The 15,325-nt window shown below is 40.7% G+C and overlaps 1 protein-coding gene across 1 annotated transcript in view; it reads right to left on the bottom strand.

Annotated features, from left to right (window-relative positions):
- Positions 1–9,552: 9,552 nt before the first annotated feature.
- Positions 9,553–15,325, bottom strand: part of PPP1R36 (protein phosphatase 1 regulatory subunit 36) — a 36,473-nt gene continuing 30,700 nt past the window's right edge. Inside the window, exons 8-11 of the mRNA XM_057542701.1 lie at positions 11,163–11,205; positions 10,662–10,840; positions 10,388–10,579; positions 9,553–9,795 (exon numbers count right to left, since the gene is read on the bottom strand). Of these exons, the coding sequence (XP_057398684.1) occupies positions 9,612–9,795; positions 10,388–10,579; positions 10,662–10,840; positions 11,163–11,205 (598 nt within the window). The 3' untranslated portion in view covers positions 9,553–9,611. The remainder of the gene's footprint in view (positions 9,796–10,387; positions 10,580–10,661; positions 10,841–11,162; positions 11,206–15,325) is intronic.

Here is a 15,325-nt window from a genome sequence, read left to right as displayed (position 1 = left end):
CCCGCGCACCGCGATGAAGAGTGGCCCCCACTCGCCGCAACTAGAGAAAGCCCTCGCACAGAAACGAAGACCCAACACAGCCAAAAATAAATAAATAAATAAATAAATAAAAAGAAAGTCTTTCTTCTTAAAAAAAATAAAAAATAAAAAGTAAAAATAGAAAATACATGTAAGCAAAGAAATGTTTCAAGAAAAATCATGCATAATCCTACTTTTCAGAGAGAATCGCTTTTAATAATTTAGTTATTTCCTTCCAGACTTTCTACACATATAATGATATGTGTTTTTTACACACATGGGATCTTACTATCTTCAGCTTTCCTGTAACCTGTGTTCCTCATAGGAACTTTTGCAATTTCTTCCAAGAATTGAGGCAGGAGGTAGATGGGTCTCCCTGACCAGGGTAAGCAGTTGGAGATTTGTTCCCTGTGGACTGATATTCCAATTGTCCCTAGCAGGACAATTGAGAGAGGAGGCTGCACCCTGCCCAGATAGAAGATAAGAGACCACATATTTTTCATTCTCGAAGTCAAGGAAACCTTCCCGACTAGAAAGCTCCTTGGAGGTCAAAAAGGGAGGGGCCGCCACCCCATAGTAAGTGATGTCAACTATCCATAGGCCTCTTCGCTAGAATCCATCTTGGCTAAGAGATGCGCACGCACACATGGGAGGATCCTGAGATATACCGAATATGGACTCTGAACCAGGCAAATCAAAATGATTGGCCAAAGGAAACCAAGAAGAAATGCCCCATAAAAGTGATTCAAACTACCACGAGGGCGCAACTCTCTCTCTGAGTCCACCTGTGTGTCTATCCACACATACTGTACTCTTTTTTTCTAATAAACACTTCACTTGTTTCACTACTTTTCATCTTTGTGGGAATTCTTTTCTGCAAAGCCGAAGGGCCAGGGCCTTGTCAGTGACCACTGGTCTAGTGGCTAGGATTTGGTGCTCTCACTGCCGCGACCCGACCTCAATCTCTGGCCGGGAACCGAAACCCTGCTTCAGGCTGCTTCAGGCCGAGGCCACCCGAGATCAGAATGCCAAATCAATAAGAGAAAGACAAGTATAGAGTCCATTAATAGAAAAATAAGCAAAGGATATGAATAGGTAATGATCAGGTACTTAAGTTCAGATTGTTTTTCTCCCACCAGGCTGGAGGTGAGGTTGGTGGGTCAGGAGTGGCTAAGGCAGATGGAACTCCTATCATAAGTACCTAAAAAGTGTTTTAACAAGTTTAACTGGGATCTGGAAAGCATTTTGAGATTCTGAGCTAAAAGATGGACAAAAAAATTTCATCAACTAAGAACGAATACCCGGACACCATCTGCCTTGATCTAGAATTTATGACAAGGTACTGTTATTTTTATTATCTGTGCTACTATAATATAGTTCCTTGAGTTGGGTGATGCGTTTACTCAAAGAAACTCAATGCATTTCACATTATATTATTTCTGTGATAAATCAGAAAAGGGGAAGCACAAATGACCAATATGAAGAGGTATGCATCCTTACTGTTAATAGAAAGTATAAATTAGAATGAACATACAATTCCATTTTTCACTACCATAGAATTGGCAAGGATTCAAAGGAATGGTAATGCCCAGGTGAGGGGTGAGCATTCTCATACACAGATGGAGGTAGCCTTGCTTTGGGGCTAGCCTTGGGGAGGGAATTCAGCAATCATAAGGTCTTGAGAAGGAGTGTGCTCTTTGATGCAGCAATGTCATTCACAGGGCTTTATCCTAAGGAAAAGAGCAGTAGTTTGAGAGACAAGGTATGTATACAAGAAAATAGGGGACTGGGCAAGGACATTGTGACATATTCATACCACAGAATACCACAGGGCAATTAAAATCATGTTTTAGATGGGTACTGGCTGAGTTCACGATGTATTTCTCTCTGAAGGAGTGAGGTTGCAGACAAGGGTACACTGCACAACCTCATTTTTGTTTGTACGTAAATGCACACAAATGACTGAAAGGAGATTCACCTCATTATTAACAATGAGTTATCCTGAGTGATGAGATTATGCGCATTTATTTTTTTCTTTGTGTTTTCTAAGGTTTCTTTTTACACTGAACAAGGATTACTTAGGTAAATTAGGCAGATGATATCATTAAAAATTATTTCTAGAAGAAATACAGTAACTGACTGTACTGCTGAACTGAATGAATAAGCATTTTCAGAACTCTAATGAAAAACTGATGAACTCATAAAAGTGCTAACAAAAGATCAAGATGAAAAAAAAAATTAATTACATGGGACTGAGTGAACTGATGAGGATGAGTATAATTTTTGTGACTTTCTGTCCGAATTAAAAAAAAAAAATCCCACAAGGACTCAGAGGCAAAGAATATACAAATCAATTTTCACTGCAAAGTAAAGGAGCTGTTACAGTGGAGGATTACTGGACTGAATGTCAATATTATGACATACTATGAGTGTGTTTCATGTTTGGTAATTGCAATCATTGTTGCTTTTGTTGTGGTCATCCATGTACAATGCTTGGTGTCAGTCTATTTATCTCTTGTAAAAATAAAATACGGTGTGTGTGTGTGGAAAAAAAAAAAAAAAAAGAAATACAGGTTGATATGGGGGAACAACCAATAGACTTAAGACTTTGATTCTAAATAGCTCCAATGTTCTGACACTGGCCAGTTGCTGGGGGACAAGTGTCCCCCACAAAGGTCCTAGGCGTGGGTGGCCATTTTTGTGCCAGGATTCAGTGTGACCTGAGCTCTTTGGCCCCAGCGCATTCCCCTTTTTGCTCTGCTTAGGCCTCTGGGTTAGACGCAGGAGAAGTAAAGGAAATGAGAACAAATCATTCTGCATAAGGAGGACAAGGGAGGCCAAGGTGCAAAGCAAGTGGTGCAGGACACCAAGCCCCTTAGCATGGCTTGCCTAGACCACCTTGGGCACCACCCCACAGAAAGAAACTCAGAGGCAGAGAACAACTTTATGAACCCGCTGCCAGACACAGACTGCTCTGGAGACGTCCTGCAAAAACAAGGGCACAGTTCACCCTATGCTCTCAGTCCCCTGAAACTGCTTGCTTTCTGCAAACTGAAACTTGTTCAGAGGGAGGAGAGCTCAATGGAAATGGGCTTGGAGGAGGTACATTTATTTTTCTTTCTTGGTATGAAAATTAGCTAGAGTTCCCTGGTGGCCTAGTGGTTAGGATTCCAGGCTTTCACTGCCGTGGCCCAGGTTCAATCCTTGGTCAGAGAACTGAGATCCCACAAGCCACTCAGTGCAGCTAAAAAAAAAAAAAAAATTAGCTAGAGATCAAAATGCCATATGCCAAATTCTAAGTAGGATGATTTGTATCTATGATGGAACTGAGGCTCAAAACAGAGGTAAAGATGGAAACGCTGACATGGTTGGACAGGCTGAATCCTAGAAAAGGATGATGATTCAAATGTTATAGGACCCTGCAGTCTGAACAAAGGCGGAATACAAAGGGTTTTGCAGCCCCTGGAAAAGGTTAAGAAATAAGATACCATCTTTCCCACATGAAGAAGTCCTCATTGCTCCCCTAGCCAACCCCACAGCCCAGCTCAGCTGCAGAAGGCCCCATCACCACCCGATTTTCAGGTCTGAACCCTGTGAGAACCCCAGGAAGCATCCCCAGATACCCCCACCCCATCTCTGCCTATCCAGACCCCTCACATCTTCCAGAGCCGTCTCTATGGCCATCTCCCAGTCCCTTGACCTGAGAGGCTCTCTCCTTTAAGCCCTACTGCATAGTGTTTCTTTTTTTTTTTTAATTTTTATTTATTATTTATTTATTATGTTTATTCTTGGCTGTGTTGGGTCCTCGTTTCTGTGCGAGGGCTTTCTCCAGTTGCGGCGAGTGGGGGCCACTCCTCATCACGGTGCGCGGGCCTGTCACTATCGCGGCCTCTCTTGTTGCGGAGCAGAGGCTCCAGACGCTCAGGCTCAGCAGTTGTGGCTCACGGGCCCAGTTGCTCCGCGGCTTGTGGGATCTTCCCAGACCAGGGCTCGAACCCGTGTCCCCTGCATTGGCAGGCAGATTCCCAACCACTGCGCCACCAGGGAAGCCCTGCATAGTGTTTCTTGATTTCTGACTTCTAGCCTCCTTTTTGTGCATGTGTTTATCTTATTCTTCTGCTTCTGCGCAGAGGGCAACCTGAACAAAGAGCATATGTGGTCCAGCTCTATGCCCACATATCAGGTGCGACATAAGTATTTGCTGAATATTTTTTAAAATCAACTTTTTACTTTAGAACAGTTTTAAAGAAAATTGCAAAGATATGATAGAGAATTCCTGTATCCCCACATCCAGTTTCTGATTATTAACATCTTATATTAGTATGGTACATTAAGGAACCAATATTGATACATTATTATTAACTATAATCCATGCTTTATTAGGATTTCCTTAGTTTCTACATAATATCCTTTTTTTTGTTTCAGGATCCTATCCAGAATACTAGATTAGATTTAGACATCAGGTGGCAATTTTTCAGACTTTCCTTGTTTTGTTTTGTTTTTAATTGAGATATAATTCACATATCATAAAATTCACTCTCTTAAAGTGTACAATTCAGTGATAGTCTATTGACAAGGTTGTGTAACCATTAGCACTATCTAATTCCAGGACATTTTCATCACCCCAAAAAGAAATCTTGTTAGAGTCACCCCCCATTCCCTCCTCCCCTTAGTGTCTGGCAACCACTAATCTACCTTGTCTTTATGGATTTCCCTATTCTGGACATTTCATATCATTGTAATCGTAGAATATGTTGCTTTTGTGTCTGGCTTCTTTCACTTAGCATGATGTTTTCAGGCTTCATTCACCTTGTAGCATGAATTAGTACATCATTCCTTTTTATGGTTGTGTAATATTCCATTGCATGGATATACCACATTTTTGTTTAGTCATTCATCAATTGTTGGTCATTTGGTTTGTTACACTTTTTTGGCTATTATGAATGATGCTTCTTTGAACATTTGTGTACAAGTTTTTGTGTAAACATATGTTTTCAATTCTCTTGGGTATATATCTAAGAATGGAATTGCTAGGTCATATGGTATATGCTTAACTTTTTGAGGAACTGACAAGCAGTTTTCTAAAGTGGCTGCATCATTTTACATTCTCATCAGGAATGTTGTGAAGGTTCTGATTTCTCCACATTCTCATCAACACTTGTTCTTCTCTAACTTTTTGCTCATAGCCATCCTAGTGGGTGTGAAGTAGGATTTCACTGTGGGTTTGATTTGCATTTCCCTAATGACTAATAAAGTTGAGTGTTTTTTCATGTGCTTATTAGCCATTTGTATATCTTCTTTGGAGTAATGTCTATTCAAAGCTTCTGCTGATTTTTAAATTGGATTATTTAGTTTTTATTGTCAAACTGTAAGAGTTCATTATGTATTCTGAATACAAGACCTTTATTATGTATAGGATTTGCAAATATTTCCTCCCATTCTGTGAATTGTGTTTCACTTTTTTCTTTATAACAGCTTTATTGATATATAATTCACATGCCATAAATTCATCATTAAAGTGTACAATTCCATTTTTTTTAGTATATTCACAGAGTTGCTATACAATCATCACCCTCATTTTCTTGATAGTTTTCTTTGAAGCATAAAAGTTACTAATTTTGATGAAGTCCAATCTATCAATTTTTTTCTTTGGTTGCTTATGTTTTTGGTGTCATTCATATTTAAGAAACCATTGCCTAACCCAAGATCATGAAGGTTACACCTACATTTTAAGAGTTTTCTAGTTTTACTCCTCACATTTAGGTTTATGGCCCATTTGAGTTAAAGCTTATATACAGTGTAAGGTAGGAATCCAACTTCATTCTTTTGCATGGGAATATCCAGTTGTCCCAGCACTGTTCGTTGAGAAGACTATTCTTTCCCCATTGAATTGTCCTGGCACACTTGTTGAAAATCAGTTGGCCATAAATGCATGGTTTTATTTCTGGACTCAATTCTATTCCATTTATCGAAATGTCTATTCTTATACCAGTACTAAACAGCCTTGATTTCTGTAGCTCTGTAATAAGTTTGAAATCAGAATGTATTAGCCCTCCAACTGTTTTTCTTTCCAAGACTGTGTTGGCTATCTATTACATTTTCATATTAACTGTAAGAAAATTAAAGTAAGAAACTTCAAACTGTCTTCTAAAGTGGCTGCATCATTTTGACTCTGCAATGAATAAGAGTTCCTGTTGTTCTGAATCCTCATCAGCATTTGGTATTGTCAGTTTAGCCATTCTAATAACTGTGTAGTGGTATCTCATCGCTTTTTTAACTTCCATTCCCTAATGACAAATAACGTAGAGCATCTCTTCATATGCTTGTTTGTCCTGAGTATATTTTTTTTGATAAGGTGTCTGTTCATACCTTTTGCCCATTTTTTGACTGGAGTGTTTGTTTTCTTGTTGTTTTTAAGAGTTCTTTGTATATTTTGCATACAAGTCCTCTATCAGATACGTGTTTTGCAAATATTTTCCCCCAGCCTGTAGTTTGTCTTTTTGTTCTCTTACTTGAATATTTTGAATTAAAAAACCCCTCTTGGTAAGGTTTAACAATGCACCTGCTTAAAACCCATTAAAGGGTACCCATTCAAGACTGCTGCTTTGTGAATTACAAAAAGGGACTCCACCTGGAAAGATCCAGAATGAGGTGAAGATATGCATTTGGATCTCATTCCCCATCCACTTCCTTCGCTGGTGGCTTTGTGCAAGACAAAAACTGCACAATCACACTGCAACAACCCGCATTGATCTTAAGTGTATCCATAATAGACTTATAGAACCCTCCATGATAGGGCTCTTGCTTATTCTCCAGCCACACCTCATCCTTCTACCCTTCCTCTCTACCGCCTCAAAAGCCTTATCTCAGCAACTTGAAGGAGCTTTGCTTCCAGCCTCAAGACTTTCATATGTTTCTTCTGCCAGTGTGGCAGGCTGACTTTTCAGATGACCCCCGATGATCCTTACCTCCTGGTGTTCACCTCCGTGGTGGTCCCCTTCCCTTGTGAGTGGGCTAGACCTTGTGACTTGCTGCTAGTGAATAAAGTAGAGCAAAAGTGATGGAATATCACTTCCAACATTGGGTTGTAAGTGACTAACTTCTGTCTTGCTTGCACATTCTCTCTTCCTCTCTCACTTGTTCACGCTAATGAAGCCGACTGACATGTTGCAAGCTCCTTTTGGAGAGACTCGTGTGGCAAAGAACTAAGAAAGGCCTTGGGCCAATAGCTTATGAGGAGCCAAGGCCTCAGTCCAACAGCCTGCGAGGAACTCAGCCCTGCCAATAACCACCTGAGTCATACTGGAAGCAGATGAGGCCTCTCTTTTGCAACATTCATCATCATTGCAATTAGTTCATTATCTGAGTATTCATTTCCTATCTGTCTTCTCCAAGATTGTCAGTTCCAAGTCAGAGCTGGCTATATTTTTTCCATACTGAATTCCCAGGACTTAACAGGGTGCCTAACACAGAGTGGAGATATAGTAATTGTAGAATGAAAAAATGAATCAACAGTTGAAGGAATTAATAAATGAAGTACACTGAAGCCTCATAGGCCAGAAAGGAGGCAGGAAAAAAAGCCCAGTGCCCTAGTAAAGACAGTTATAAAAGTCCCACAATTCCCAGGGTTTATTTTTTTAAATATCAAAAAAAAACCCCAGGGCTTCCCTGGTGGCGCAGTGGTTAAGAATCCGCCTGCCAATGCAGGGGACACGGGTTCGAGCCCTGGTCCGGGAAGATCCCACATGCCGCAGAGCAACTAAGCTCGTGCGCCACAACTACTGAGCCTGCGCTCTAGAGCCTGTGAGCCACAACTACTGAGCCCAAGTGCCACAACTACTGAAGCCCATGCGCCTAGAGCCCGTGCTCCACAATAAGAGAAGCCACCGCAATGAGAAGCCTGCGCACCGCAATGAAGAGTAGCCCCCGCTCGCCGCAACTAGAGAAAGCCCGCACACAGCAACGAAGACCCAACACAGCCAAAAATAAATAAATAAAATAAATAAATTAAAAAAAAAAAAAAAAAAAAAAAAAAAAAAAACCCAAAAATCAAAAATCAAACCATGTCAACATGTTCTAGATAAAAATTTGTTATGACAGTGTGTAACCAAATGCTCTATGTAAATAAAAAGTCCAAGAAGGGTTCGTTCATAGTCCAGGATTTTTTTTTCTTTTTTTCCCCCTTTTTTTTTCTCCCCCCCTCTTTTTTTTTCCTTTTCTTTTTCTTTTTTCCCCCCTCAGGATTTTGATTTTTAAAAACTTTGCAGTTTTAACAGGAATAACAGGAATTGACCTGGAACATAAAGGATGAGAGTGAAGACAGAGTGCCTGTTGAACAGAAGCTGCCCCACATGATCGACAGGCTGGAGCTGCTGTTCCTCTGCTCTTGATATTAAATCTGGGAAAAAGCATCCAGTTTTTTCCGTTAAACGAACTTTTAGCTAAATGCAGAAAGGAGGATTTTTGAAGTTTGGGGATAAACCTGTGGCCACAGAAAGGTAAATTCAGACCAGTTGTTTTAGTTGGCGAAACTCCTATAGGACTTTTTAAATGATGATACTATATAATCAGCAGCCAATGAACGGGTTTCATCAGCGGGTCCTAAGCTTCACTGCCTACCAAATAATATCCAGCTCACTCCCTGGTGGGGCATGTGGAGGCTCGGCTGACCTTTGCAGCCCGCTCTTCTTCTGCTTCCCCTCGCACACCTTTCCCCTCGCACACCCATGGCGCTTGCCTTCCTCGGTCACAGGGCACACCTTTTCATCTCTGTGCCTTTGCACATGGTCTTCCTCTGACTGGCGGTCCCCCTTTAGTGCCACCCAGTCCCTGCGACACCAGATTCAAATCTCAATGCTCCCGATTCCCCTAGAAGTGAGGGCTCTACTGATCTGTCTCAAAGGGCACTTGGATTTACCTCTTTAATGGCCTCTAACACATTCAATGTTGTATCATTAGCAGGCATGTGTTTTACTGGTCCTCTCTACTACTCAGACAAGAGGATATGGTCTCTGTCTTGATGACCTTTTTTCCTTACATTTTCCAGCACAAGGCTTTGAATGGAGCAGGGGCTTGAAACATATGTGTTGTGAAATGAATAAATGAAAAAAATGAATGAAACATATATGCTAAAAGGCTTTTAAATGAGTCAGATGTACTTTATATCCCAATGCCAATAATAATATAGCCATAGAAAGAGATTTAATGTTAAAAATATTTAATTTGCCTTTTTATGAAATTTTGTTTTCAAATGTACCAATTACACTCCTCTCATGAAACAAAAAGGAAATTAGAAATGAATAAACAGAATGTTTCTTCACTAGTCCACTAGAACACTGACTAAATGTCCTAATACATTGCTCTAAATGGTCATGTAAAAGGCAAGGAAGTAAATAAATAACAAAGCAAACTATTAAATATAGGAAAATGAGCTTTTCAAAAGCTTTCTGGAATTCTTTAGTCTATTGTTGAACTTTTAACAAAATAATTTGAACAATTTTTAAAGTTTAATAATAAACACTAGTCTTGTATAAAGTGATTAAGTCAAAGTAGTTTACTTCAAATACAGGAATTACAGAAATGGAATGTACAGATTATTTAGGGAATGTTGTTTGAGAGGACAGCGTTCTCATGACTAAGTCCAGTGTAACCTGAATCCTCATGTTATTTCTTTCTATCGTGCAAGACTGTCTCCCAGACTTCATGCTTTCTTCTGTATCGAGGGGGATAAGGGTATGGGGGTTGAACTGACATCGAGGCTCCCCCAGGATGCCAACTCTGTGGAAAGAATTATTGGTATAGCTGAATATTTGCTGAGGCCAAAGACTAAGGTATTGGGTTGGCCAAAAAGTTTGTCTGGGTTTTTCTGTAACATCTTATGGAAAAATCCGAACAAAGTTTTTGGCCAACCCAGTATATGGTTGGCTTGTGCGTGTGTATAAAGCTAAGACTGATACACACACACACACACACACACACACACACACACACACACACATCTATTTCTTAAATATGGATTCAAAAACTCGACCCATAGCAAGATTTTGTACTGGCCCTTCCCTTATTTCCCAAAGATGATTCTTCTAACAGGAAAACCTCAGTCTTACAAAGTCTGCTACTCACTTCACCAAATTAGAACTATTTGAAGTCTAGCCTAATTTTCTAGTTTTTTCTAGTCTAGATGGGTATACCAAGAGCTGATCTGGAAAGAAAACAGGTCAAGAGGAACAGGGGATGGTAAGAAGACGGTGCTTCCACCTTTGTTCAGCTTTCTGGCAGAGGTACCAGGTCTGAGCCCTTGCCCCTCCTGGGCCCCACCTAGGAAGCAACACTCAGTCTTCTCTCTTTCCTCTCTCCTTGGGCCACTTACATTGGCATGTGCACAGAGTCCAGATTTTCCTTGTGTTCTTGCATCCGGGCTGGGAATTTCATGCCTACTTGACGGTACTTTTTCTCAGAGATATTCTGAGCTTTTTCTCTGAGAGAGGGCAGCAGAGTAGACATGACTGGAGAGCGCATGTTAATGGCTTTTTTCATCACTGGGCGCTTTGCCATCATTCTCCTGGGGGTGGGGGTGACATTTAGGTCACATCATCTTGTTTTCTAGAAATGTCCTTGAGCTTAGGAGACTCAAAAGGTCATACCTGAATTGTACAAAAGTCATGCGTTTCTTTTCCCCTCCTGACTCTTCATCCTCGCGCTTCCTTCGAGGAATGTTGAACATGTCGGAACGAAAGAGCCTCCCTATTTCTTCCTCAATCTCTGTGAAGTGTTGACGTCGGAAGACAATCCAGGCTACATACGTACAGAAAGTATAAAAGGACTACAACAGAAAACAGACGAGAATCGGAACCCACAGTTACGACATGAAAAACTCCCACCTGTCTATAGAACACTACTAAGTAGACGCAAACCCAGGTGACCTGCTCTCTCCACATGCCTGAAGGGCTGTGGAAAATTATACATGTACTCACCTTTGCAGAAGGAAAATCAGACCAAAGATTTAAGGAGTGGCACACAGCTTATTAGTATCCTTTGTAGAAAGGATATTCATTAAACATAGGTGCCTGACAAATGTCTATTGGTTGTTGCTATACTTCATGTTTCATATCAAAGAGCAGAGCCCCTAAACGTAAGTGACTCACCTCAAAGAATTTCCAGTCTTTTTGTGTATCTGATATTTTCCCCCTGAAATATAACAAACCACAACTATAGGTTGGAAAGGGAAGTTCAATATTTCAGTGATCTAGGCAACCCCTTATCTTCAAAAGGCCTTTTGCAGATCATTACCTGTGGTCCCATACCTATTTAGTCACATAAATGCTATCAAAAGGCATTGATAATGAGCGCCAATGTCTTTTTCTTCAACTTCTTAGGTTACCCAGATCAAAACCTCTAGTGTTTGGTCAAAAGTTAATCAACATATCCTGTGATAAACCATAATGGAAAAGAACATGAAAAAGAATGTATATATATGTATAACTGAATCAATTTGCTATACAGCAGAAATTAACACAACATTGTAAATCAACTATTAAAAAAACTAAAAAAACCCCATTAAAGTGGGGTTCATAAAAAAGCTAATCAATATAAATTCAGGATAAACAAGCCAGCCCTCGCTGTATTCTTCCAAATGTTTCTAGTAATGTGAGTGTTAGGGAGGTGAGGAGAGTGGAAAGGTGGTGAAGAGGTAACACAAGGTGTTAGTAGGTATGGAAGTAAAGAACTGGAGGCTAAGTCTAAAATAAAGAAAAAGAAAAAAAAATCTTAAACAATGGTTATGGCTATTGGGTACAGAAAGAATCAGAAACAAAACAGACACAGGTCTATCTATGCCATACAATCAACTGGCTGGGAAGAAAAGTGCACTCTTCCTTCTGAACGAGGTATGTAGACCGAGCCTTGTCTCTTAAAGGTAGGCAAACGCCCAAGAGTCCTTGCAACACAAATTCAGTGTTAAGGGTACTGGCATGGGCACACTTAGTAAACTTGGCCTCCCTCTCCATTCAGAACACAGACCATTCTGATTCTGATTGCCAGCCTTGGGAAAGCAGGCCTGGCTAGGGGAGGACTTGAGAGTTGAATGATGGGGCTATGCACCTGCAGTCACTTGATCAGTCTTGGGGGCCAAGGCCAGACCCAGGGCACTCCAAGGTTGATCCTGGGTCTGCTTCTGCTTTTGCTTTGGGTTTCCTTGGAGTAACTAACTCCTAGGATTGGCCCTGGTATCAGGTTCTCCAGAACTGTCCCGACTCCCATGGTCTGGGGAAGTTGACCCAAACTCCTCAGGACCTCCAGCTTTTTCACAGAGACTTCATGGGCTGTGTGGGCCCAAACTAGCCCTCCATTTGGAGGAACCACTGAAGAGGTGGTTCAGCTTTTACTGGGGTGGGTCCCTCCCGGGTCCCTCCCCTCTGGCAGATGCTTCATTGCCTCACGTGCAAGTCTTCAACAAAGAATTAAGGCAACAGTAATTACAGTGAACATTTACTAAATATGGACTATGTGCCAAATACTGTGCTAAGCCCTTTACATTTATGATCACATTTAGTTCTCACAAGATTGCATGATTATTCCCACTTTACAGGTGGGGAGACTGATGACGAGACTGAAGTCCAAAGACATTATTTAATTAGGGACAGAGTCTGAACTAAAAATCAGGCCTGTCAGGTCTCCACATTTGTCCTTGTAACCCAGAATGCTAGGAAAATAAGCTTTTTCTTTAAAATATTTCAGAGATGAAACCATTAAACAACAGAGCCCAGCAGAAACTTTTTAGGACAAGCCTCCTTCTGTGTCACCTAAAGCCTTTACCCAACAAGAGTGCTTCTGTGGTATTCCCGCCCTTCCACTGCCTCTGCCAGCTGAAACCAGAGACCATGCACACCTGTCAAGCTGAAGCGGAAACCAACCAAACTCTGGCTTTGGAATACTGAGTTGGCCTGTGTCCTTGGGAGAAGGTTTAGAGCAGCATTTACGCTGGCACAACCCAAACCAGCACCATCTTAGCAAGGTTTTGAAATGACAGAGTGATTGACCAGGAAACACACACTTTCTCTCCTTTTCTTTCGTTTTTCTTTCTTTAAACATTAGAAGAGAAGGTACCATGAACCTCCGCTCCTTTCCCTCAAGTTGTCACAAAACTGGGACTTCTTTCTCTCTTAAAGTCCAGAGCAAACTGATATAGCTCACAGTGCAGAAATTAAGAACAGAATGTGTGGGGCTTCCCTAGTGGCGCAGTGGTTGAGAATCTGCCTGCCAATGCAGGGGACACGGGTTTGAGCCCTGGTCTGGGAAGATCCCACATGCCGCGGGGCAACTAGGCTCGTGCGCCACAACTACTGAGCCTGCGTGTCTGGAGCTTGTGCTCCACAACAAGAGAGGCCACGACAGTGAGAGGCCCGCGCACCGCGATGAAGAGTGGCCCCTGCTCACCGCAACTAGAGAAAGCCCTCGCACAGAAACGAAGACCCAACACAGCCAAACATACATACATACATACATACATACATACATACATACATAAATAAATAAAGATTAAGATGGTAAATTAAAAAAAAAAGAAGAAGAACAGAATGTAGTGGGTTTCTTCTGACCATTCTTTTTTTTTTTTTTTTTTTTCAATTTCTTTTGACCATTCTGATTTAGCTCTGCATGTAAAACTGAAATGAGTCCAGGAACTGGAGACAGAGAATGAGTACATTTGGGAATGAGCATATTTAAATCTGCCAGTTCATCTCTTGCTGGTGAATCCTGAGTCATTTTCCTTTTTTCAAAAATTATTTTTATATTTTAATTTTATACATACAAAATAACTATAAATATATTCTATAATTTTAATAAGTACATAATAATTATAAATTGGTTATAAATTTAGAAATGTACTGAGTATAAATAACAAATTTAGGCCCTCCAAATCCTCTACAAATTGAAACAGGGTTGATAACAGCACAATCCAATAGAAATATAATGCAAGCCACAAATGTAACTTAAAACTTTCTAGGAGCCACAGTAAAAAGAAACAGGTGATATTAATTTTAATAATATATTGTACCCCAACCCCCCAAATATTATCATTTCAATATGTAATCAATATTTTAAATTATTAATGAGATATTTTATTCATTTTTAAACTTTTTGTATAGTGTATATTTTACACTTACAGCACATTTCAACGTGGACCAGCCACATTTCAAGTACTCAATAGCCACACGTGGCAACTGGCTGCCGTGCTGGTCAACAAAGATGCTGTACGTTTACCCGTGAGGGCGGAATCCAAAGGAAAGAGGGGAAAGCCAAGCTGTTGGTAAACCCAGAGATTGTCAGTGGCCTGTTATGTGCTTTCTTATTCCTTCTTGCTATATTAGACTCTTAGCTCTAAACCAAAATGAGGAGAGCTTATCATATTTTTAGTCATTCCTGAAGGGGTGCAAAGCCTAGGGCCAGACCCATGGGGTTCTGGGCTGGAGAGAGAAAAAAACTGTGCTCCCACTTGCCCCCTGCTGCCTTAGGTGAAGTCAGGTTTAAATGATGGTCAAGGCCTGCTCTGTACAAGGGAAGAGAAATTTCAAAGGAATGTGTTTGGGGGAGGGAAAAGAGGCCTTGGTGCAAGTGACTGGAGGTGGCAGGGGGAGGGCTTAAAGATTATTTAAACACCTGAGCTTCAAAGAAACGCCTTTCTCCCCATCCTCATCCCCACAGCCAGCCTCTTTGGTCACCGGTCAGGTGACAGCTGCACTGACCGCAGAGGAGGAGGGTATACCTCCTAGGGTAGAGGTGGGGTTGGAGCCAGAATTGGCCATAACCAAAGATCAGATCTAATTCTATGGCTTGTGCCATGAGGAGGTTTTCTTATCTACCATGGAAAACACAGAGAGCTTTTACTGAACATGTTCATCAAAATTTTGCCAAAGCTTTTGTAATATCAGGATTTCACAGATGCATTTAGAATAGAAAGGCATGTCCTCCTACTTCTCAAGAAACATGAAAGCACTAAATTAACAGCCCCCAAATTGCTGGTTCTACTGAAATCATTAACTTATCTCCAGGGATAAGGTGTTCTAGTCCAATATTAAGTATGCATACATTAGAGAGAAAAATCAGAAAATACACATGAAAATGTTCTCATACAAATATCAGCTTGTTCATATTGGGAAGAAGTTAAATAATGATATGTTAAAATCAGGTAATCACTCACAACTGGCAAAAACATTGTCCTTATCTTCTCCTAGATAAAAACAACCAAAAGAGCAATATAAACTTCATTCATGGACAAGGACACAGTCAATACCCACAGCCAATTAACAAC

The sequence above is a fragment of the Balaenoptera acutorostrata genome, chromosome 3 (assembly GCF_949987535.1).
Source record: "Balaenoptera acutorostrata chromosome 3, mBalAcu1.1, whole genome shotgun sequence".
NCBI classification, from domain to species: domain Eukaryota; kingdom Metazoa; phylum Chordata; class Mammalia; order Artiodactyla; family Balaenopteridae; genus Balaenoptera; species Balaenoptera acutorostrata.
This window is presented reverse-complemented; position numbering and strand designations above follow the sequence as displayed.